General features: G+C 41.4%; 1 protein-coding gene across 1 annotated transcript in view; it reads left to right on the top strand.

The window, feature by feature from the left end:
* Positions 1 to 3,021: 3,021 nt before the first annotated feature.
* The window catches only part of cdo1 (cysteine dioxygenase, type I), a 24,659-nt gene continuing 2,154 nt past the window's right edge, over positions 3,022 to 25,526 (top strand). Inside the window, exons 1-4 of the mRNA XM_020512896.2 lie at positions 3,022 to 3,247; positions 11,424 to 11,501; positions 12,239 to 12,393; positions 16,097 to 16,266. Of these exons, the coding sequence (XP_020368485.2) occupies positions 3,078 to 3,247; positions 11,424 to 11,501; positions 12,239 to 12,393; positions 16,097 to 16,266 (573 nt within the window). The 5' untranslated portion in view covers positions 3,022 to 3,077. The remainder of the gene's footprint in view (positions 3,248 to 11,423; positions 11,502 to 12,238; positions 12,394 to 16,096; positions 16,267 to 25,526) is intronic.

The following is a 25,526-nucleotide window of genomic DNA, read 5'->3' as shown; positions in this document are numbered from 1 at the left end:
GAAGATTTTACCAAGCACGGTAACGAAACGTCTGTGGAACAATAAACCAGCTCGGCGAGCCAACCAACCTTAACACCCACAACCCAAGCTACAAATCTACTCCAAAACCTTAATGTTTAATTGTTAAGGGGGGCAGTGGCACAGTGGCAATATTGCTAAACTAGTAATCCAGAACCCCAGGTTAATGGTCTGGGGACATGAGATCAAGTCCCTCCATAGCAGAAGGGGAAATTTTTATTGAAAAAAATATGAAATAAAAAATGCTAGTCAAATAGCAACCACTGTGAATAATCATTACCGTAAGAAACATTTGTTACACTAATGTTTTGGGATTGAGATGACTGACCTCCAACAACAAGAACCATATTCCTTCAATCCAGATATGATTCCAACTATTGGAGAGTTCTCCCTCGAATCCCATTGACTGAAGTTTTGTAAGGGCTCCTTGATGTCACAGTCAGTTAAATACAGCCTTGATGTCCAGGGCAATGATTCTCACTCCTGGAGTTCAGCTCTTTTAGCAGTGTTTGGACCAAGGATGTATTGAGGCCAGGAGTTAAGTGGCTCTAGCAGAACCCAAACTAGGCATCAGTGAGCAAGCATTTGCTGAGGATGTGTCACTTTATTGCACTGCCAATGACCACTTCCATCACATTTCTGATGATTGATAGTTTAATGATTTGGCAGTAATTGCCAAGTTGGATTTGTCTTGCTTTTTGTGGATGTATGGAGACAGTTTTCTATATTGTCAGCTAAAACTATTATTTTAGGTGCATTGAAATAGCTTGCATGGGACATGACTGGCTATGGACTTGCTGGAATGTTGTCAGTGCCCATAATGTTTGCCTTTGTCCAGTTTTTGATATGGAGAGTGAATTGAATTGGCTGTAGACAGACATCTGTGATGCTTGGGATCTCAGGAGGAGGCTGAAATGAATCATGCAGTTGGCATTTTAGTTTAAAGACAGATGCAAATACGTCAGCCTTGTCTTTTGTATTGATGTGCTGGGCTCCCAGCATTTTAATTGACCACCACCATTCGTAACTGGATGTAGCAGGACGGTAGAGATTAGATCTGATCCATTGGTGTGGGATCACTTAGTCCTGTGTATTGTGTGCTACATGCCCTGTTTGGCATGGAGATTGTGATGATTTCATGCTTTACCATCCTTGGTACTGCACCTGGCATGCTCTCCTGCACTCAATGAACCAGGCTTGAACCAGTGGCTTGATAGTAATTGATAATTGGCTTGATAGTAAGGGAAATACTGCACATGAGGTTGTAGATTGTGCTTGAATACAATTCTGCATTCACTGATGTCCCACCAGACCTCATGGATGCCCAGTTTTGATTCGCTAGGTCTGTTCAAAAGTTAAAACATTTAGCATTGTGGTAATGCCATGTAACACAACGGAGGGTATCTTCAGTATGAAGATGAGACCTCATTATGACAGGCAGATTGTTGAGAATGAGGTTAATTAGGTTTTTTTTTCCTTCTTGTTGGTTCCATCTGCTGCAGACCTTTAGAACTTTTCCAGCTCAGTCAGTGGTGGTGCCACCAAACCACTCTTGGTGATAGACACTGAAGTCCTCCACCATGAGTACATTCTGTGCTCTTGCCATGCTCAGTGCTTCTTTCAATTGATGTTCAACATGAAAACGAACCAATTCATCAGCTGTGTGGGCGAATGGTAAGGGGTAACCAGCAGGAGGTTTCCTTGCCCATTTCCACGTTTGACATGAGGCCTGACATGGGACCCGGTGACAATACTGTGGACTCCCAGGTCTACTCCCTAGTGACTGTTTACCACTGCGCCACCACCTTCTGGTGGGTCTGTTTTGCTATTGAGAGAGAGAGATCGTTATCCACTCCTTTGTGTTCTGCTCTCTCTTTGGGCTCCAGCCCCACCTATCATTTAACCCCTGCACTCCACCCCTATCTTCTGCATATAAACTGACATTTTCCTAGCTGGCATCCATTCTGAAGAAAGGTCACTTGACCTGAAATGTTAGCTCTGATTTCTCTTCACAGATGCTGCCAGACCTGCTGAACTTTTCCAGCAATTTCTGTTTTTGCTTCTGGATTACTCGTGATCACTATGTCACCACTTCCTCTAATTTAATTGCACAGAGTTAAGTTCATAAATTCCATTATTTATATTTTCTAAATTGTACTGTTCAGCAAAATAAACAGTCAAAGTACCTGACCTTCATTCAGAGATAACAGCAGAATTTGAAAATCTAGTGACTACAAAACTTATACTTGTTGCATGGTACTTGTGTAGAAATATCAAACAGTTGAATTTGACAATTGGCCAAAATATTATTGTAGGACCATGGAATGGTACAATATTTGCAAATTGTGATTCCCATTTAATTGTTTCATGGGTAATTGGCATCATATTTTGTTTTGTATTGCTTTTGTGAAGGGGCGTGGAATGTTATGTTGATTAGAGAATCCTGTATAAGTACGTGTTTCAATCTACCCAACACTGATGGCTATGTGTTCATCTGCCTTGGCTCCAAATGCTGGAAATCGATTTTTTTTCCTCATTCAAGTTGCTCTTTTACCTATCTGACCGAGCTTTTGGTCATCTGCTCTAATATTTCCTTAAATGTCTCAATGTCAAATTGTATCTAGTAACCCTTTCATGAATGTGCCATAGACTGTTATGCTCTGTTAAAGATACGTTAGAAATTCAAATTGCTGCTCTAGCACTCAGAGCCGCGTAACGCATATCCACATCATCTCGTTACATTGCGAACTCGAGCCATTCCCAGTCACATCTTTTATCGTAAAGGGGGTGATTGTTTACAGATTAGTTATTAACGTAACTAAGGGAGATGATGGTTTCATTATATATGACAATGTGCCACCATATTGCTTTATCACCTTACATGACTTCCACGCATTGATTTAAAAAGTTGGAAAACATAAATTATTCAGTGAACGAAATTAGACCCTCCCCTTGAATGGTGGTTGGTCCTGCAGCAGTTGGATTGATAAATAGCAGGAAGCAGATTACTGGCCTGGACAGTCGTTGGGGGGAGTGGTATTGTTGCTTGTGTTCGGGTAATGGAGCAGGCAGGAATGCCGAAAGTGGCGAATTTGCAGGATTTAATTCGGGCTTTGCATCAAATTTTTGAGAATGACAAGATTGATGTGGATGAGGTGCGGGACATGCTGGAATCCTACAAAAGTGACCGTTCCGAATGGTTGAAATACGCGAAGTTTGACAAGTACAGGTGAGGGTGAGCTAGCTGCATTGTACTCGGTGAAGGGACTGGTAGGATCGCTCACGATATGGGTTGGAAATGGTAACTAGTCAGCCCCATTGTGTGAGCTGGTTAAGGAGCAGCAGTGTGGGGTAGGCCTGTGGCTAAACAGTGACCACTGCACCTTTTGATAGATCGGGATCCTTCCTTTCACTGTGTAACCTTGCGGGGGGTCCGCGCTGTTTTCCCCAGAACGGCAAAAGAATAGCATTGCTTTTGTTTTGCGTAGGTTTAGAAAAACGACTTTTATTCCGAGGGGCTAGTTTGTAACTCGTGCCCCGCACTTTTTTTATCCGCTTGCATTTTGATTGATTACTACCCTTCGTGTTTTTTTTCGCTTTGCCATGGTGGCTTACTATCGATGGGTACGACGATTTTATTAAATTCTGCTATTCTCTTTGTTACCCCTATCCCACACCCATTCTTCCACTATTTGTGGAATGTGTTCGATCTGAAATTGCAAACTCCTTGACTCCTGCAGTACAACCTCTTATAAAAGTTATGACAAAACGGAATTTTCCTTTAGGCTACTAATGCATCCTAGGAACAGAACAAACCTAATTTGCTATCTGTAAGTCTTAACAAAAAGACTAAAGTAAACAAACACTACCCTGCCAACAAAAAAAAGTTGCTGGAAAAGCTCAGTAGGTCTGGCAGCATCTGTGGAGGAGAAAGCAGAGTTAACGTTTCGAGTTGGTGACCCTTCCTCAGAACTACACTGCCAAATTGTACTGGTATTATTTTCAATCTGCCTGTCATGATGAAAGTTGAGATTCGAACCGCTAACTCGTTTCTTGGTAAGCGGTTGCAACACTCTCTTTAATTCACTGTCATATGTGACTGAAGAGGAGTTTATTTAAAGTCTTGCCTTGTGACCTTTTTGACCTGTAATCTGTTTGGGTTTTACTAGAAGGACAAGTGGCCCAAAAGAACATCTGGAAGTGCCTTAAGTAACTGTTGTAAGCGTTTTGGAATGTTTGTTTTTTTGTGCGCGATTTATCCCTTCTGGAGGGAACGGGTAACTTTTTTTGGTGTACTGTGCCTGGGGGGAAAAAATGTAGAAAGCTACTAGTTTTTTTTCTCTTGCAACTTTTGTAGTTATTTGTACAAATTTCTTGTGTAGTTTTCTTCTTGCCCCAACATTCCCACTCTTCCTAACTTATTTGGGTAACATTCTGGAATGACTGCATCTGAAATAAAAGTATGAATATACAGTAGGTTCCTCCAAACGGAAAAATTCAAGCTGCATTTAGAATCAATGAGACAGTGGACTGTAGATGCAGAACAAGCAGAAAAGGTTTCTTTCACTCTGGATTTGCTTTGCACTGCCCTGTTATTAAAACAATGCAAATCTGCACGGGGTGAGCCTTGACTCTAGAATTTCATTGCAGCTTTTGGCATTATTTCTTGCAAAGTGAAGACAGTGTCATAGTTGTATTCCAAACTAAAATGTGATCTGTTAAGTAGCAGTGAACACATTAAATTTCAAGATTGCCTAGTTGAGGTTCGCCAAATTATGGTTGGTCTGGAGATCTAATGCTGTGCAAAGTGTTTTGTTTTTGTTTTTTTGCCACTGCTTTTAGTGGCAGAAAATTGATGTTTGTATTCATGAATAATCACACCTCAGCATTCAAAATAAAAAATTATACTTAAGTTTTGCTGATCATTGGAAAATGTGAATGGGTAAAAGATTGGCCAAAAGTAGAAAGTAATTTTTTATTTCTGGTGGCTGGTGATAATGTTTTCCTGAGACTTAATGTTGAGTTTGCCAAATAAGGGAATAGTTTCCTTCCCAGTAACTCTGTCATAGCTGCATATATTGTTTTTAAAGTTTTTGGATAAACAGGTTCATCGGTTGTCTTGCTTTCTGGTTAGTGCTGCAGAGTGAGGCCAACAGCACTAGTTACACTTCCACACTGGGTGAGGTTACAATGAAGTTTTCTCCTTCTCAATCTCTCTCCTCAACTGGGGTGTGTTGACCCTCTTGTTAAACCATCGTCTGTCATCATTGTCTAATGACAGAACAACCCTGTAGTCTGGTAGGACTATGGTGACTTTACCTTTTCACCACCTTTGTTTGGTCATGAGGTTGAACAAACGAAATGAAAATGGACTGTGCCTGAACCAGCCTCTAATTCAAATTGATCTGTGTCTCAGGCCCAAATCAAATGGATCCAATTTAAAGATCTGTAATCCTCTGAGGAATTTAGGGGGAGGTGGTGTGGAAGCATGCTGGCATTAAAGACTTTACAAGCACTTTCTCAGGTGTTGCACCATTTTTCTTAAAGTTGTTCTGGGTTAGCTGAAACCTTGCCAGCTACTTTATGTAGGTATGATTTTTCCCACAAAGCAGAAACTCTACAGTCTTGTCTGTGTATTTGAAGTCATGAGGTGATGGCAGGTGTTATTGAGTGTCATTTACCACAACAAGCCCATTAACCTGTTCAGTTCCTCCAGTGGCATGGCACTTGTGGTAATTAGATCCTTGTTTTAAATGAGGACAAAAGAATGGGATTTTGGAAACGTAACTTTTTTTTCTGTAAACAGAAAGTTCTGATTAGTGGCAAGGAGCCCTGGGAAATTCCCTTCAATAGGGGGGAACTCAACACTAGCTGGAGTCTGAACCAGCACAAAGGAAGTTGATTGTAGTTGGTCAATCATTTATTCTAGAGCATCACTGCAACAGATCAGACCACTGCAAGAGCCAGGAATTGTATTGCATTCCCATCACTGAATCTCCTGCATAAATATCCTGAGGGAGTCACTGTAGACCAACATAACTGAGCAATTCAGTAGCAACTAACTGTCCATTTGGCTTCTCAAAGCCTGTATAGCAGACTAGCTGGCAACAGTCAGCTTTTTCAAGTTGGAAGTCACAAATCTAACAGTATAAATGTTTCATTCATAATATGATGTAAGTTAGGGGTGGGGATAAGCCACTCATATCTTTGAGTCTGCTCTTCCATTTAATAATAATATTACTGATCTGGTTTGTAGCTGAACTCTCATTCCTGCTTGCCCTCAACAACACTTTTTTTTCTACCTTTATTTAGCAAATGGTGCAGCAGGCTTGAAGGGCTGTTTTGGCCCACTCCTATCCTTTCTGAAGGGCCCTGACCTGAAATGTCAACTTTCTTGATCCTGTGACGTTGCCTGGCCTGCTGTGCTCCTCCAGCTCCATGCTCAGTCTGAGTCCAGCATCAGCAGTTCTTGCTATCTCCTAATCTAAGGTTGTTGCTGTAGTCCTACCAGACAATAGGGCTACATTGTCCAATGACTGGCTTAAACTGAAGGCCTCCATATTTTAGGTGATCTTGGGTTGGTAGGTCACTTTTGTGATAACCTGGGCCAGAATGAATTGCACCTGTGCTGTTGGTATCACTTTGATTTGGATTGTAGTCCAGTGAACTGAGCTAATGGACTACCCTGCCCATCTGTATGATCATATTAAGAAAACACTTCTGCACTGACTTCAACTTCGTGTCTCTAGTGATGTTATACATAAATTGAGTCTGTTTCTCAATGCCCTGTCATAAGCTATTTGACTTCTGTGTGGTACCCAGTATACTTTGTCATTTAATTACATTTCATAGTAACTAATACTCAAACCATTACCTCGCAGAAACTGACAAGAATAGTATTTTTGGGTGTATTACCTTCTCTTAAAAATGAGATGGACAGCCATTTAAAAATAAAAATCTTGAATGAGCAAGGAGCAGTGAACTGTTACATCTCTAGTAAAATAACAGAATCAAGATGTACATATATCTAATGAAACAAGATTGATGTAAAGTGAGAAAATGGTCCATTAACACACTGTCTCCATATGCTGCCAGACTTGCTGAGTTTCTCCAGACTTGGTTTTTAGTGATCTGAGGATCACTACATGATTAACCTGTGATCATTGTGATGCAGGCAGGAAGCCAACTTTAGGCTATGTGAGCCACTCTGCATCACAGACCTGTATCAACCCTATGCCAACTGCTAACTCAAACCAAAGACCCTTTACCCACTATGGACAGAACCAACATGATGTACAAGATCCCATGCAAAGACTGTGACAAACACTACAGTGGACAGACAGGAAGGAAACTGACCACAAGAATACATGAACACCAACTAGCAGCAAAAAGACCTGACCAGCACTCTCTCGTTGCTATTCACGCAGGTAAGTAGAACCACTAGTTCTATTGGGACAACATCAGGATCTGAGGACAAGCCAAACAGAAGCATGAGAATTTCTGGCGGCCTGGTTCTCCACCAAGAAGGCCATCAATAAACACATAGAATTGGACCTTGTATATACACCACTGTGAAGAAAAACCAGAAATGAGGTAACCAATTCCAGTGGATACCAGGCAGGAAAACACAATAGCGCTTCATCAGAGGCTGCACTGATGTTACCCAGTAGGGTAATGACACATCTACCAACTAACAAACTAGATCGGTGAGCAAACCAATCACAGCATCCACAACCAGAGCAACAAATCTACTCGGAACCTTTAACAGTGTAAATACCCAACATAATGAGGTTCAGTAACTTTTTTTCTGCAAACAGTGCAGCAATTCTTTCCAGTGTTCTGTTTTAAGGTTTTTTAGCCACAATTAAATTGAAAATAAAAATGCAGGACAGAAATTTATTCTTGGCATTGACTGTTGCAAATCTGCCCTCTAGCAAGCCCAGGGATATGTTGCAGCACAATTTCAAAAAGTTCCATTACGGAAATGGTGAGCTCCAAAGGTTTCATTTACTGAACTGTAGGCATTTTGTGCAGGCATGTAAAAGAGCAGTTCTGCCTATCCTCAGAGGCCAGGAGATGCTTGAAACAAAGCAGGTGATCAGTGCCATGAGGAAGTTTAATTACAAGATGAGCAGTTGGTTGGCTAAAGTGAATGCAACTTCAGCTCTGCCACCAGGTCTTAGTCACTTGATCAACTCTGGCCTCCTAGTTAGTTATGATTCATTCAATAGCATCACTTCACCCTTGTGCATTGCTGCAAGCCTAACATCTATAACTCCAATTTGTACAATTCAGTTACCTGATACAGCAATTAGATTCATCAAACATTAAACTTTCTTTATAGCTTCGGTCTCCCTAATGAGACAAATTCCTCAAAGGCAAGGAAACTAACAAAGATGCGATTGTCTGCTCTAACATCTGGAGATGCAGGCCCTGGCTATTGCTGGGATGCATATTAATGCTGTGACCGACCAAGCTGAAGCAGAGTATTGAAGATGACCATATCCTTCAATTTTACCCTCGCCTCAACTTTTTTTGAGGCTGGTCACAGACAGTAGCTATGAATGTAAGTTATCCAAACCCTAGCTGGCTTGACCTAGTTTAAGTCTGACGGATGACATCAAGGCAAATCCTTAGTTGGTGAAAGAACAATGAAATAACCTACAGGTGTTCTTGGAGTGAGCCTATAGTGGAAAGACCTTCCTCGGAGCTGAGGAACCAACAAGAACAAGACAACAGTTTGGGAAGATAAGAAGAAAATGATAAAACGAAGGATTTCTGTGTGCTAGCAGCAAAAACTCCTGGAGAGCACCCTTTGAAGTGTGGGACCAATACTTGTATCAGTGTGGCAAAGACCCTAAGACTTGGAAGAAACACTTGGCCAGTGTGAGCTTCTGTTCTTGGGTATTTAGCTTTTATTTCTGACTTTTGGGCATGTCAAGCTGAGTGGGTTGTTTGAATTGCATGCCTGTTGCAATTCAATAGAATTGCATGCCTGAACTCCTATACTCCAATGCACTTACCAATAAAGGCAAGCGAACCAAACACCACCTTAACTATCTGTCTACCTGGGACTCCACTTTCAAGGAACTATGAACCTGCACTCCAAGGACTATTTGTTCAACAACACTCCCCAAAACCTTACCATTAACTGTATAGGTCCTGCCCTGATTTGCCTTTCCAACACACATTCAAGAGGCTTTGTAAAGGCTCACAGCAATGAGGCAAAATTGTCCTTGATGTTTTGAAAGCATATTCCTGTGGATGTTGGAAATATGAAACAAAAGCAGTAGGTCTGTCTGCATCTGGAGAGTAGCAGTTCAAGTCCAGCATGCCTCATGTGGTACTAATGGAGAAAATGCTGGCTGTTGTGTTGGAGAGAAGAGTGGGTGGAATGTGGAATACCCCAGAGCAAAAGGCAGTGATAGCAGCAAAGGAGAAAATGATCTGCTCTGTTGAGTGAAGTCTCCAAGACCCAGCTGGAGGTGTTGGAACAGGCTGTTTTGGAAGTCTTTTTGTCACCACTTTTCCAAAAAAAAAAAAAAGTGGACTTGCAGCTGAAAGATCCTGACTATGCTGCTGGAACAGCTCACTTCCTATTGCGATAGTCTGGGCCACTGTTTATAAAACCTGAGTGCTGATTTATTAGACATCCTGGCTCCCTAATAGCACTTGGAGACAAAGCTACCATAATCAGTAGCCCTCTGGTGTGTTTTTTTTTTTTTTTTTTGACTGTCAAAGTCCTAACATGTAGAACTATCCCATTGGCAATAGATACTTTTGCTTGGTATGGTGTGCATGAAAGAAAAGACTCGGCAATCTAAAGCTAATCCCCATCTGCTTTGAGTTGGACTTGTGGGAGAATGGCATAACCATGCACGGTAGAGTATTTAAATTTAAACATGTATTGTGCTATCCAATAGTGAAATTGTTAGATGCCATTCTCAGCAAAATGAATGCTGACCAATTACTGTTTGTTTTAGGAGGTGTCTGATTCCTTCCTCCTTCCCACCACCACCCCCAATCACGATGTCCTTGGCCTGCAGGATGTTTTAGGGGGAAGAGGAAGTGTAATATTTCCCCTATGTATAGTGAAATTACACCTTGGTGTTAAGATGTATTAAGATAAATCTTGGGGGATAATGTCACTTCAATCCTGTCTCTAACATATTGGTCATCCTTTTTTAGTCTTTGAAAGGTAGATGTCTTAGTTTAGTGAGACTTTTCAAGTACTATTTGCCTATTCTACCATGTAAGCCTTTGAATTGTTGCTGGTATTCCTATATTCTAAACCAGATCAGCAATTAAAGCTCCCACAACTTCAACAGACACAAGTCTGATGTCAAAGCAGCTTTCTGTAGTCAACTTTTCACTAAATTTTATGAAGCTTTTATGATCCTTTTTTATTTTCAAAATTTGAGCTACTTCTGTGGAGTTTTAGTTGAACAAAATTACAACTTCCTCCATTCAAAAATGCATTATACCAGGAGTCAAAATAGCCTCCTTTGGAGCTGTTCTTGAAATTCCTCAAGCTACCGCAGGTTTTCTGGGCTCCTTAGCCACTTCTTTAAAATTTTCACTACTCCTTCATTAGGTGAAATGTGTTAATGTATTAACTGGGAGTTTCCACATAGCAGGATATGTGCGCTACAGGTTTGAGCTGCCCTGCCATTCCCCTAATTATGGGACCATTAAATTTGCTGTTTAGACATTGGTGAGTAATGAACCTGATTCACAGCATCTGCAGTTGTTTTCCAACAAAAACAGGAGATTTTTGGAAAAGCTCAGCATGTTTGGCAGCATCTGTGAAGAGAAATCTGAATCAATGTTTTGAGTCTGGTGACCCTTCCTCAGAACTGCCTGTGAAAGTAGTTGAGATGGGGACAACTTTTTTTTTCTTAAAAGCACTTGAACTGTCATAAATTGAAGGCTCTGGGCCTAATGCAGGAAAGTAGGACTAGTGTGGGTAGTAGTGTTTTTTTTGTGCTACAGACTCAAATTGGCCAAAGGCTGCTGTACTATGTGATTTCTATAATCACGATGGGGGAAAGCTTCAGTTAAATTGCAATTCTGTTCATTTTAAAATTAATCAAACATTGGGATGTTATTGAATGTCAGCTTTTGATGGAGGGGGATAAAATCAAACTTATATCAGGCTTGTTCTGTTTGGCTGCTTTTTTTTCTTTGAAATTTTCCCTCAATGTACTTTTTTCAGTTGATGGAACACTTTTTAAATATCAACATTAACCTGGAAAACTCGAGTTCATGTCCAACTCAGTACAGTTGAGCACAACATTGAAAGTCATCTTGTTTGCATTTGTGCTTCTGGTTTATAAACCATTTTTCATGTCTTGGATCTTTTTGATTTTAACATTACCTTCAATATAATTCATCCTTCTTTACAGATACACAAGGAATCTAGTTGATGAAGGAAATGGCAAGTTTAATCTGATGATACTATGCTGGGGTGAAGGCCATGGAAGGTAAGTTTAGTGTTTTGTACTTCAATGAATATTAAATTACTTTAATGTTTTCCACATCTATAGGTTTACTTCTGTGGTCTTTGTTATGGCTGGATTGTAATAGGTAGCCTATAGATGGTTGGTTAGTTTTTTTACACTACACTCCTTGTTCATTATAAAAGAACAAGGTTATTGAATGTCAGCTTTTGATTTTAAACAAATTAAATCCAGCTTGTTCTGCATTATTTCTAAAATTACTTTGATTTTAAGCCGATGTCTTTGTTTTCCCCAAATGTTTGTCTTTGTGGCTGTAACCTGTGTAAACAATCGTGGGCTGACCTTTTCTGGTAAAGCTTCAAAAAATGTGACTAACCTTGTTTTTCTTTTCTGCTTTTGCTTTTTTCCCTTCCTCTTCAATGGAAAGTTCCTGGCCTCAAATCTACCTCCTAATGCCATAATTTTGAAATGGTGGGAATGGTTTTGAAGCAACATCATACCACTGCATCTAACTTTTTCAGTACACTGCCTCTTTATGATGTCTGTTCACTCACTTTTTGCTAATAATAGCAATGGCTAAAATGTGAGAATTTGAAAACAACTGATCCTAATGAGTCCAACTTTTTAAGGGAGGGGGAAGTTTAAACTTTCAGTTAATTTGAGTTCACATTTCATCTTTTGTCAAGGATCTGTTTTATCCAGATTTGTAGAACCACTAGTTTGAAGATACTGGAATCTGTCTTTAATTTTCCACATTATAGCAGTATCCATGATCATGCTGATTCCCACTGCTTCTTAAAACTGCTTCAGGGACAGTTGAAGGAAACACTCTTTCACTGGCCTGATGGCAGGGGAAAAGAACTAAACAAGAAGTTTGAGACCATTCTACAAGAAAATCAGTGTACCTACATCAATGGTAAGGCTTTCACATTTCATTCTCAAGTATATAGTTCTAGCTGAGATTACATTTTGTTTTCATCTTTTGTAGGTTTTTTCCCTTCATGGGATGAGGATGTTGCTGGCTGGGCTAGAATTTATTGCCCAGAGGGCAGTTAAGAATCAACCACTTTGCTTTGCTTTTAGCCTGGTGTCACATGTATGCCAGACCAGGTAATGATGGCAGTTTCCTTCTCTAAAGGAAATCGGTGAATCAGATGGGTTTTTCTAACAATCTGCAATGGATTTATGGTCACCATTAGACTCCTAGTTCCAGGTATTTTTTCTTTTAAATTGAATTCGAATTCCTTCATGTCCTGTGGCAGAATCTGAGCCCAGGATCCCCCAGAACATTACCTGGGTCTCTGGATTAACAAATTTTGTGTTGTGCTTTAATTGGTGGGTAGAGAGGATTTTATGCAGTTGAAAAACAAAAAATACACTTTTTTTTAAAAATGTGCAGACCGATGCTAGTTTGAGGCTGGATTTTCATGTTGAACCTCTAGTGAAGTGACACTTAAAGTGGACAACTTCCTAATCTCTATTTGAACCTGCTACTCTCTCTCCTGTGATCACCACATTGTCTTCCTAGAGGTAAGCAATCAGTGTTCATTTTTCTGAAGGTACCATGACTATGGTACCAAGATTGGCTGACTCCAATGTGAGCCACATGACTCCACAGCTCCTTCAATACCCATGTATCACTCCATTGCCACTTGCCCCATAATCATGACCTACAGCCCAAAGACTTTGTAACTGCAGTGGAGGAGGGGCTTTTGTCATGTCTCCACCTCTGGACCAAGAGACCCAGGTTCAACTCCTGCATGTTCCAGAGGGGTGTAACATGTTCTAACTAATTATACAACATGTAATTGCAATGGATATCTCTTATAAAGAAAGATACACTATTTTTGAGACCAAAAGACACAGTATGAGCAGAAATAAGCCATTCAGCCCATTGACTTTGCTCCACCATTGAATGAGACCACAGCTGATCTGAATACTCTACTTCACATCCCTGCCTTCTACCCGTAACCCTGATTCCTGTGCCAATATAAATCTGTCTGTCTTAAATACTAATAATGACCCCCAGCCTCAGCAGTGTTCAGCAGAAATTCAATAAACTTGCTACCCTGAAATTCTTGCTGTCTTTTAACTGTGTAAACAATGTGTTTTTATTTCTGACTGCCGTCTAGTCCTAGACTCCCCTACCAGGAGAAACTCCCTTCCCGTACTTACCCTGTCAAGTCCAGTAAGAATTTTGCACACTTTAATATGGTCAACTCTCCATCTTCTAACTGCCAACAAATACAAGCCAAACCTACTCAAACTCTCAGTACACCCTTTAAATCTATAAGAACTATGATATTAATGACTTTTTTTAGAAAGTCCTGATTTTGTTTCTGTCCACTTCCACCCCCACCAAAAGTCATTTGCTTGTGAAAACAAGCACTTTTATCCAGTAACCAGTCAAAGGCAGATGATCCTTAAACCCTCCATAAAACTGTCAATCAAACTGAACAGAGCTTGTTGCTGGGATAAGTGGTTTTTTAGTATTTGAAATCCTGACAAACCATTCATAATGGCCTTAGTTGTCAAAACAAACCTCTTGGAAATACAAATGATGATGGCTGTGGAACAGGTTTCTTCCTGAATTGAAAATTGCAGACCCATTTGGTTCCTGACTTAAGGGGTGTGGACATCTTCAGTCTCTTCAGATCATGACTGTTCCCAAGCTCTTGAGCACATATTACACTTTTGCCAATCAGCATGTACTCTAATGTGTCACTTTAAATTTGAAGAACACTGCTGTGTAATCTCTACTGGAAAAACCCCTCGCACTTAATACTGTTGTCTCGTAATATTTGAAGCTACCAAACCCTTCTGATGGGAGGCTCCCCAGAAAGTTCCTGCCAGCAGGTCTCCCCTGGGTTTCATGCACTGTCAAACAGAATGAGTTTTTAAAAAGCTTTCACTCCTACCTGACCAACAAAAGGCAGAGGTCAAAACAAATTTTCTGTTGGGCTTTTAAAAGCATCCAAGGCCTTGCCTGACTATGGGATGCTTGTTTAAGCCAATTCCAAATGAAGAAATTCAAAATCATGGTTGACAGAATTTTTGTTCTTTAACCAAACCTAGTCTTCTTTCAGGACTGGTGAATAGCCCAAGGTTTCTGTTAGAACACTTGTACTCACCATTTTAGTGCCATGAAGGGGGAATTCTGCCTACATTCTGATCTGGTGCAATATTTTTATATTAAACTCGCTTGGAACTACAGGTTGGGGGGGAAAACGTAGGATAAAAGATCAAGTCTGAATTTTGATTAAATATACTATAGAGATAAGCTAACTTTTAATGCTTTCCTCAGTTCTTGAAGTTTAATTATGTAAATACCAGCCTGACTTTGCCATGCTCCACAGAATTATACTAAAATAACTGCAAAGGCTGATATCCTGTCACCTTTCTGTTACATGTGCACAGTACATGGGCTTTGACCAGCCAGCTCAGCCAATCCCTAAAATGAGGAGACTCCATCTCTATTTACCTGTCAGTCAGGGCTCCCTAGTCAGCCTGTTAATAACTCCAATCAAGGATCTCAGTCAATGAGATCCTTGCTGGCCCTCATTCCAATCACTCCATGTCCCTTTGTAGACAATCTCCCAGTTGTCACTATTTCCATCCATGGAGATCTTCTGTCCCTTTTTGAGGGGGCTGCTACCCCAGAGGTGGCGGCATAATAGCACTTAGTCAGGAGGAAGTTACCCTGAGTCCTGCGTTTTGATTTGAGACCTTGATATCAGTCATGGATGGTCAAGAAAATTTCCTGTTGATCAATATGTGCTGTTCCCACCCCCTCAGTTGGAGAATCTGTGATCCAATTTAAACACCAATTGGAAGAAGGATTGAGAATGGCATGGCCATAGAATGCACTCTGGGTGAGAAATTCATGTCCATCTCCAAAATAAAAGCTACTGATCTACTGTTTTCTGAGCTGGCCAAGTCCTAAAAGACACGTGGAATTGGTCTGCAGCAAGTGGTGATAGAACTAATTAGGGGGAAAAGATATTATTTCATCTTGTCTTCTCCAGTCTGTCCAAAGTGCATCTGTCTGATTTGAGGCTGTTTTTATATTCAAATGATTAATCCAACTGAAACTCTTTTAATGAAACTTGAAATAAGGGAAATGGTGCATTTTTATTTTGAGCATGGGATACAAAAGGGACTTGAAGCCAAAGCACTTCATTTTTTTGACTCCTCAGGGCTGAAAACCAGAAATAATTTTTTTTTTTTTTTTGGAAAGCAAGTTTGAGGGGTAACAGACCCTATTTGAAAATTTTCAAATTCTTACTATCGCTGATGTTTTGAGGCTATTTGTTTAATTGTGGGTTCTTGATTATCCATCCCTTAAGCTTTATTTGTGGCATGGCAAGGAATAAAACCCAGTCACCAGTTGGTTGCTATTCAGTTTTTAAAAATTAATTCATGGCTACTTTAAAGGAGAAATGTTTAAATGAAAGTGTCCTTGCATTAGCATAGAATTAACTTGAAGTTAATTCTTAATGTAAATTACAATTGAAATTCTGACATCATTGGCCTGAAATGGTAGCTTCTTCCACATGCCACCAAACCTGAGTATCTCTATTTTCATCTTTAATCTAAACTGTTTGCCATTTCATGTTTAGATTCACTTGGGGTGCACAGAGTTGAAAATGTGAGTCACACTGAGGTGGCAGTCAGCCTTCACTTGTACAGTCCACCCTTTGACTCCTGCAACTGCTTTGATCAAAGAACTGGGCACAAAAAGAAAGTGAGCGTTACTTTTACCAGCAAATATGGGGAGATCATTCCTCCTGTAAGTATCATGTGGCTTGGAATGTCAGGGGAGGTGTTGAAGAAATGTCCAGTAATAAATAAAAATATTTGTGGAAGTTTCTGTCTATTTTGTGATCCCTATTGGGTTTTTCATTCTTCGCTGGGACTAGCACTATGTAACCTGTTGAAAAGTTGGTGCATGACTTGATGTAATTTATGGCGTAACTTTGCCATTTATGCCCTGACAGGAAATTTTACCCATATTGCTCTGACTTTCAGAATTGATGCTACCATGTGCAAATTTCTGTGTATGAATGATTTTTGTTAACTTAACTGTAACTCTCATTCTGATAAATGGTGAGTTCTGAACTTTTCTTGGGCTCAGAGTTGTTCATGCTGATATAAACTGGGTAGCTATACATTCCACAGACATCAGTAAAATGGCCAAATGAATTGGTGCAGTTCTTGCCTCTTGATGATAAGGCAAGGAATGCATTGCTTAAAGTGTGGTTTCCCTAGAACCTATTATGTGACTTGGACCTTGTTCCAATTTAAAATAGTGAGACCATTCTTGGAAGCCAAGACCACCTAAACAAACAGTACTCTACCTATTCAGGTATCTGTCAAGATGCATCTTAAACATTGCTATTATATCTTATTCTACCTCATCTGGGAGTGCATTCCAGGCACTTAGCACCCTGTTTTTTTTTTTTTTTTCAAAAAAAATACAAACTTCCCCCTCACATCTCCTCAACTTTTTTAAACCCTGTTTCCCTTGACCCTTTGCCTTCTAGTAATTGACATTTCTGCCCTAGGGAAAGACTCATCCATTCTTTCTGTGCCACTCCGCTTCCAATGCTCAAGTGAAAACAGTTTTTGTCCAATCTCTCCTAGCTAATGCACTCAAAACATCTGGGCATCCAGGCAACATCTTGTAAACCTCTTCTGTACCCTCTCCAAAGCCTCCATAGTCTTGTGCAGCAACCAGAACCGTACACCATATTCTAAATGTGCCCTAACTAAAGTTCTATATACCTGCAGCATGACTTGCCAATTTTTATACTGCATGTTCTGAAGACCAACATGCCATGTGCAGCCTTGACTACCTCGCCACTTGTCACACAGCACAGAAATGGACCCTTCAATCTAACCAGTCAGCACTGAATCCCAAATTAAACTAGTCCCACCTGCCTGCTCCTGGCCCATGTAACTTCAGATGTTTTGCTATTCATGTATTTATCCACATAGCTTAAACAGTGTTATTGTACCCACGTGCAAACCACCCTCTAGGCAAAAAAAATTGCCCCTGCAGATTTTTAAAAATCTCTTTTTTTTGTTAAAATAATTTAAAGTGCCCTCTAGTCTTGAAATCCCCCATCCTAGGGAAAAGATGACAAATACCATTAACCATGTCTATACCCCCATGATTTTATAAACTTCTAATATATGGTTGCCTCAAATTTGTAGGCTCCAATGAAAAAAGGCCCAGTCTGTCTTTAACTTGAATTGTCCATACCTGGCAACATCCTGGTAAATATCTTCTGAACCCTCTCCAGCTTAATGTCCTTTCCATAACTGGGTAGCCAGAACTGGAAATAGTTCCCAGAAAGTGGCAACAATACTGTACTGTGGACCTGTGCCTCAATGTCTGTCGATGCTACTAAGGGTTCTGACATTTACGGTACAGTGCCCTCTTCATCAGATTCTTACAAAAAGTCACCTCAATTGTCTGGATTAAGTTCTATTTGCCATTTCTCTGCTCAAGTCTATAGTGTATCTATATTCTGCTGTAGCCTCTAGCAATCCTCCTCCCTATCCTCAACTCGGTGCTAGTCACTAGTTACGGACACCACTGGTCACAGATCTCCAGTCAGAAAAACACTTCCACGACTGATGTCTTTTATGACCAAACCAGTTCTATATCCATCTTATCAGCTTATCTTGGATCCCACGTGACTTTCACCTTCAGTATCAGCCTGCTATGAGGGGCTTTATCAAAGGCCTTGCTAAAGTCTTGTATAGTCCACCATTCTGCCCTCAATCATTACTCTAAATTCAATCAAATTTGAGGTATGACCATCCCCACCCAAAGTCATGCTTGTTGCTAATAAGTCCATATTTTTCCCAAATGTGAAATCCTGTCCCTAAGAATCTTCTATTTCCCTTCCACTGTCACAAGGCTCACCAGCCTGCAATTTATCTAGTCAAGTATAATTGGATATTCACTACATTTGCAGTAGTTTTATCCTGTTTCAATGTAGAGAAGGGTGTCTCATCAAATTCATGATAGCAGGGCTTTGGGGACCAACCCTTAAATAGACCCCCCCCCCCTCCAGGTGTATGGTCAAGGTTGGGATGGGATCAGTAAATCATGTTAACTGCCCACCCTCATGACATGATTTTGTTCAATGTATATTTCATCCCCTTGTCACTAATTCCTAACTAATGTGGGCATTTTCACAGAAAAATCGTTCCAACCAAGTCAGATTGACAAGTGGTTGTAGGTTCTGTACCCCAAAGGTAGTATGATACTGCTGTACGTTCTTACATTTTATTCCAAAATGTTCTGGTCTGTCTACTTGGATCATGTTATAGAGGACGTGTGCACCAATTAACTGGAGAATCCTTTCAGATACCATAGAAACAAATGGTATGGGGGCTGGTAGTAGCAGTCTGGTTTTTGTCCTGTCTTGTGAATAGCTGCCATTGTATGGAGCTAACTGCCACGTGCATGTTCCTGCAGAATGTTAAAGGGAGCACTGTTTAAATACTGGGGTATGGAACAGATATACCAGACCAAATGGCCACCCCTGACAATCAGTCCCACTGAGTTTATTTGCCTCATCAATCCACTTCCCTCTCATCTCTGGCAGCCACAATTGTTGCCCAAACAAATCGGGGAGAGTAATAAAATTATACCAATTCTGTACATAAATCACATCAATAATGCTCAAGGTAAAATTCCTACCTGTTTGTTACAGGTAGGATGTTGAAGATTTGGTTTGATCAGTAATTTTCATCTGGCAAACGTGAATAAATTCACCCAACTATCACTGTCCTGATAAAACTATTTGTTCTAATTCTGCTCTTAACAGTTTTGTAATTTCATGAACATAAAAGCAGTATAATTATTGAAACTTCCTTTGTCGTAGAGACATGTGAAATTGTTCCATTGCATTACATCAAATAACATTTATAGTCAGCCTTCTGTCCCAAACATTTATAACCTAATAGCATCCCCAGTCAGGCTACCCACCTTTTTCGCATCTTGTTTTGCAAAGTCTCTACATCCATGACACTTAATGTTCCAATGCTTTTCCTAGCCCTCCTAATATTGTACCAAGCCCCAGTTTTAGTCTGGTCTTCTGTTGTCATGTAAGTTTGCTTTTTTTGTATCCTGGGGGTTTTGACTCCATATACTTGTATTAGGAGATATAGCTATTTTGTACATTAAGTTGAGATGTTGGGCCATCCTAAGTGTCAATTAGTTTTATGGACTGATGGTGGCCATATGATCAATGTCCTAATCACTCTGATATGCATTGGAACAACCATACCATTGATGTGGTTTTAATTACCCTTTTTCCAATGTATTTGTATTGTTCTTTACCCAGTGCAATAACCAGGTTCTGTTCATTAACTGTGTGCTTCTATAGTATTTCTTTAGAAGTCACTTTCTGTTTGTCATGCAGTTTGCAATTGTGCTGCATGTCCTTTAGATACGGTGAACATACAGTATCCCCATGCTACCCCTAACCCACATACTATACATGTAGTGATATAGTGTCCAATGACCCATCAATGTCTTGGTTGACCAAGTTGCTCTGCACCCTGTTGGTCTCATGCTGTCCACACCATATCTGTGCACCAGCCATGTAAATCTGCTGCCTATGTCAACGGAGTCATCCACAGCTGCATCCATCCATAATAAATTTGCATGGTCTGAAGAAATCCTATCCTATCAATGTACAATCTTTAACTCACACTCCTCTCTTTTTGTTAACTTCCATCTGTCTATACACTCTGGTACTTCCTAACCCATTATCAATACACAGTAAGTATCACCTTGTGCATGGACAAGTATCACACCAGGCTTAGGTGGGTGGTGTACCCACTTTCCCCTGTACAAAGGTCACTAGGTGTTGTAGGTTTGGGAGGATGTAACTGACCACAACCTTTTAGAACGTTCTGCTCATGGATGACCCTTTCAGAGGCCGATTTATTCAGATTATACAATGTGACAGCCCTGTAATGTATTCACAAAAACAAGTGGCTGGAAAAGCTCAGCAGGTCTGGCAGCATCTGAAGGAAAAAATCAGCTAACATTTTGGGGTCCAGTGACCCTTCCTCAGCCCTGTACTGTATGATCAGGGTGTCAATAATTTAACTTGTTTAATAACCTAGTCATTCCTTATACAAGGCTAGCTGCTTGAGGTTACATACAATGCAGCCCACTTTCACGCCTGTTGGTCTTTGAAGTGTAAACCATTGTCTGATGGTTCACCATGGTAGGCGATCAACTGCTCTAGGCCTTTTAAGTATTACTCTGAGATAACAAGGTGTAGAGCTGGATGAACACAGGCTAAGCAGCATCAGAGGAGCAGGAAAGCTGACATTTCGGGCCTAGACCCTTCAGAAATGAGGGAGGGGAAGGGGGTTCTGAAATAAATAGGGAGAGAGTGGGAGGCGGGGAGAAGATAGGTGGAGAGGAGACAGACAGGTCAGAGGTGGAGTTAGGGAGGGGATAGGTCAGTCCAAGGAGGATGGACAGGTCAAGGGGGCAGGATAAGGCCAGTAGGGAGATGGGTGGGGGTAGGGCTTGAGGTGGGAGGAGGGTATAGGTGGGAGGGAGGAAGGACAGGTTAGGGAGGCAGTATGAGCTGGCCTGGTTTTGGGATGCGGTAGGGGGGAGGGGAGATTTTTGAAGCTTGTGAAGTCCACATTGATACCATTGGGCTGCAGGGTTCCCAAGCAGAATGAGGACCTGTTCCTGCAACCTTCGGGTGGCATCGTTGTGGCACTGCAGGAGGCCCAGGAATGGGAGGGGGAGTTGAAATCGTTCATGACTGGGAGGTGCAGCTGTTTGTTGCAAACCTGTCCTTCCTCCCACCTCAAGCCCCACCCCCATCTCTCCCACCTACGAGCCTCATCCAGCCCCCTTGACCCGTCTGTCCTCCCTGGACTAATCTATCCCTTCCCTAACTCCCCACCTACATTCACCTTTACTGGCTCCACCCCTACCTCTTTGACCTGTCTGTCTCCTCTCCACCTATCTTCTCCTTTTTTATCCATCTTCTATCTGCCTCCCCCTTTCTCCCTATTTATTTCAGAACCCCCTTCCCCTCCCCCATTTCTGAAGAATGGCCTAGGCCCGAAACGTCGGCCTTCCTGCTCCTCTGATGCTGCATGGTCTGCTGTGTTCATCCAGCTCTACACCTTGTTATCTCCAATTCTCCAGAATCTGCAGTTCCTACTATCTCTGAAACAAGTATTATTCTGACTTGCTTTGGTTGTCAGGAAAGCTAACATTTAGCCCAGAGTCAATCTGCCAAATTTGAGCAGGCTGATTTTCCCCCTTATTTGAGTGCCATTGGCTTTTTGGCAATAATAAGTGTTTTTACCTCTGACCCAATTCACACCTTACCTGCTGATCAGGTGAAAGAAATTGTTGACAAGTGCAAACCTCTATCTCTTGGCTATTGCAGTGCTGAGATACCCTAAATGTTCTGATTTTTCATGAGTCTGTTTTCTAGTATGATACTCTTCAGATGCATCTTTAATCGTTCGGTCTACAGCATTGATCAGATTGGAAACCATCCCTCATATGGGCATCAACATGGTACACAAATTTTCATGTGCTGTGTCTTTTGCCTATGTTTGTTTCTATAGTTCTGTTCTGCACAGGGGCTTTTTGGCAATCTTGTAGTCATGTGACTGCCACATTGGCATCCATACAACCATTCCATTGGCCACCACCCATGAATCAGTATAAATGTGCAGGCACTGACTCTTCCAGCACTAGGGCCACAACTGCTTGGTTTTTTTTTTCTTCCCCCATCTCCTTCACTATAGATAATACTGTGTGGAGGAACTAAACGCAGCTGCCCACCTTCAGCCATTCTTCCAGGTGGCTGATCCATCGTGAACCAAACATAGTAAGTATCTTTTGGTCAATTGTTTGAAATGGGAGTTTGTTCACCTCCCTGGGCATTCAGCTATTTGTTCATAGTTTGTTAACCATTCCTTTTCCCTTGGCCTGATCAGCTATCTACCATTTCTATTTTGCAAATGAACTTTGGGCTCTACCAACTTTGAGTCACAACATCAGAAAACACTCACATTAGAGTTAGTAATTAAAGTCTGAGGAGCACTTTCTCCTTGTCTGTCTGCCCTTCAATCTCTACTGAGGCCTAGCAGCAGGCCAGAAGTTGCTTTTCAAATGGCATAAAACATGTAGCTGCGTCAGTCAGTTTTCTGGACCAAGCCCAAAAATTGCTTTCCCCTTTGTCTCTGCCATAAGCTCCACATGGCTACTACTGACCCTTGTAATTCAAAAGGTAAGCTAGGGGAAGTGCTAGTGCATGACTTTTAGCAGCAATAAATGCTTTCTGCTGCTCACTGTCCCATTCAAACTGAGTTTTCTTTCAAGTAATGGCATATAGAGGCCTTAGTAACATGGTCAAAAGAAGAATATATCTGCACCAATATCCAAGCAGACCTATAAATTTGTGCCTCAGCCTGGCTACATGGAACAGTCACTTTGTGTATTTTTGTTTACTTTTTCAGGGATCTCTCGCACGTGCTCTCTAGTGCACTCTCTCCCCACTGATTTTATGCTGGTCCCTGTGTCATCTATGGGTTCACTTCCCAGCCCCTCTCTCTCTCTCTCTCTCCTATATATTGCACCAATGTGGCTACAGCTTCCACCACCATTATTTCAGTCGCTCTGTGTGAATCAAGATATCATCAATATAGTGTGGTTACATGAATGTCTGGTGGCAGTGGACACATATCCAAGTCCCTTGCTATTAGCTTCTTGAGGTTGGGCTGTGTAGATATCCTTGTGGTAGCTGTCAAAGTATATTGGCAACCTCCCCATGTTTAAAAACAAACTGAGCTTGTGATTCCAGGGCTGTCTGTATTGAGAGACATTTACTCGATCAATAATGGCATCCCAGGTGACCAACATGCTGTAGCATTGATCACATCAGGCACGGCCACTGCCAGTAGAGGAGCATATTTAAGTTGGTAGTAATCAACTGTCATTTGCCAACTTTCAAATAGGCTTCTTTACAGGCCATACAGGGCTATTGTATGCAAATGCTGCATATGTCATGATCCCTGCAGCTAACAAGCCCTGTATAGTATCCACAATTTCTTTGTGCCCTCCTGGAATATGATACTATTTCATTGAAACCACCATTGTGGGCAGATGAATAATGAGGGGTTTCCATTTTGTCTTGCCAGCAGTAATTGTCACAGCTTGTACACCAAGAGAATTTGCCTAGTGGGGTTTGGGTGTACCTCAAGTCCATACTGATCATGATATTGATATCCAACATACCAAAAAAAACCAGGATTATTCATGGGGGTCCATTCCCCACAGCTATTCTAACACTTGTTCAAATTGCTGGTGTTACCACCCCACCAAATCCATTAAGTCCTTTTGAGCCCTAAATGTGTATGTGGATGTACAATGGTAACGTCTGCCCCAGCATCTGGTAATGTGATATGTCATTGTACATTTGAGGAAAGGCAATATTCTGTGATAGGGACATGCGGCCTTGAGTCTCCAACTTGTCCCAGCCCCATCCCTAATCAATTGGCTGAGTGGCTCACCACAACTGCCAGCTGTGTGGTGTGGTGCTCCAACCCTGCCCTGCCATCAGAGGGCAGTACATCATCCAGTATACTTGGCATTGGTACATAATTCATCTGTTGTATTCTTCTGTATTCCTGCTCTTCATGCTGCAAACATTTCTCTTCTGGTTATCTTCTGCTTCACCAACCCACCCTGTTTGTCACTTGCTTGGATAGGCCCCACTCTTGGCTTACCAGCCTCCCACATGCCTGTCCCTAATGGGGAACCTCTCATCCAGCCCAGCCCACTTTGCATCAACCAGCTCCTCATTCTGGTAGTGAAAGCTTTCTGGTCTGGACCCTGAAATTATGGAGAATACATACTTGTGTAGCCAAATTTCTCAAACATTTTATACCTTCTGCTATGCCTTCTGTCTTTTCAACATCACCTTCCAAATCTAAAAGGGAAGGGTACTTTGTTTCCTACTGTTAGTATCCATGCATTCCATAATGATCCAGTTTGCCCTGTGTTTCTTAAAAACACTTCATGTGGATCAACACTTGATGCTCTGAGATTCCCTCACCCTGTGGCACTCACCATGATATGAGTGGTGCCCTGGTCCCATGACTGTCAGCCAAGGGTTCACCCAACTTCTGCTTGAAGCATGGCCCCAAACCCTATAATTCTGACAAAGTAATCTCTCTATTCTTGAATTTTTGTGGGTTTTGTCCTTTGTTTTGCCTTATTCATTATTAGAGGTCATGGTATTAGTCCCTTTCCTGAGGATGGCTTTGGAGGTGAACCATCCCCTTCCCTGTATGTCCACTCATACTCTGAATCAGATGAATACCAAATGGGACCCTGACCATTGGCATAGGGACCATTTGTGAGGTTAATGTGTGCAGTTTAGGTCAACTTTGCACTGCACCATTTTGCTATCTTCCTTCTGCTGTCTATTGACAGTATATACTATTTGGTGCTGTTTTCTCCTGTGCTGACTTAACTGCCCCTGTTGGGCTGATGTTACACTGTTCTGTCAATGCAGCCTCCAGTGCCTGGCACTCTAATTCTTTTACATGCAGAATGCCAGACTGTTAACAGTATCCATATCACTTGCGGTACACTGCCCTTCTGGGGAAGTCTGCTTTCTGCAAACACTTGTATGGCAGCCTGTATGAATAACACTCCTTTCCTTTCCCAGTTATAACTGCCCACCCCCCATTCTTGTGGGGGTCCTAATTGTGCTAACAAACTAGCTCTAGACCTGAATCTAGAGTCTGCTGTATTCCATGCTGGAATACAGAGGGTCTCCAGAGCAGCAGAAATAGTGGGAACTGCAGATGCTGGAGAATCTGAGATAACAAGGTGTAGAGCTGGATGAACACAGCAGGCCAAGCAGCATCAGAGGAACAGGAGGGCTGAAATTTTGGGTCTGGACCCTTCTTCAGAAGACCCTTCTGAAGAAGGGTCCAGACCTGAAACGTCAGCTTTCCTGCTCC

Source organism: Rhincodon typus, chromosome 3, assembly GCF_021869965.1.
Source record: "Rhincodon typus isolate 14 chromosome 3, sRhiTyp1.1, whole genome shotgun sequence".
In the NCBI taxonomy this organism is placed as follows: Eukaryota; Metazoa; Chordata; class Chondrichthyes; order Orectolobiformes; family Rhincodontidae; genus Rhincodon; species Rhincodon typus.
This window is presented reverse-complemented; position numbering and strand designations above follow the sequence as displayed.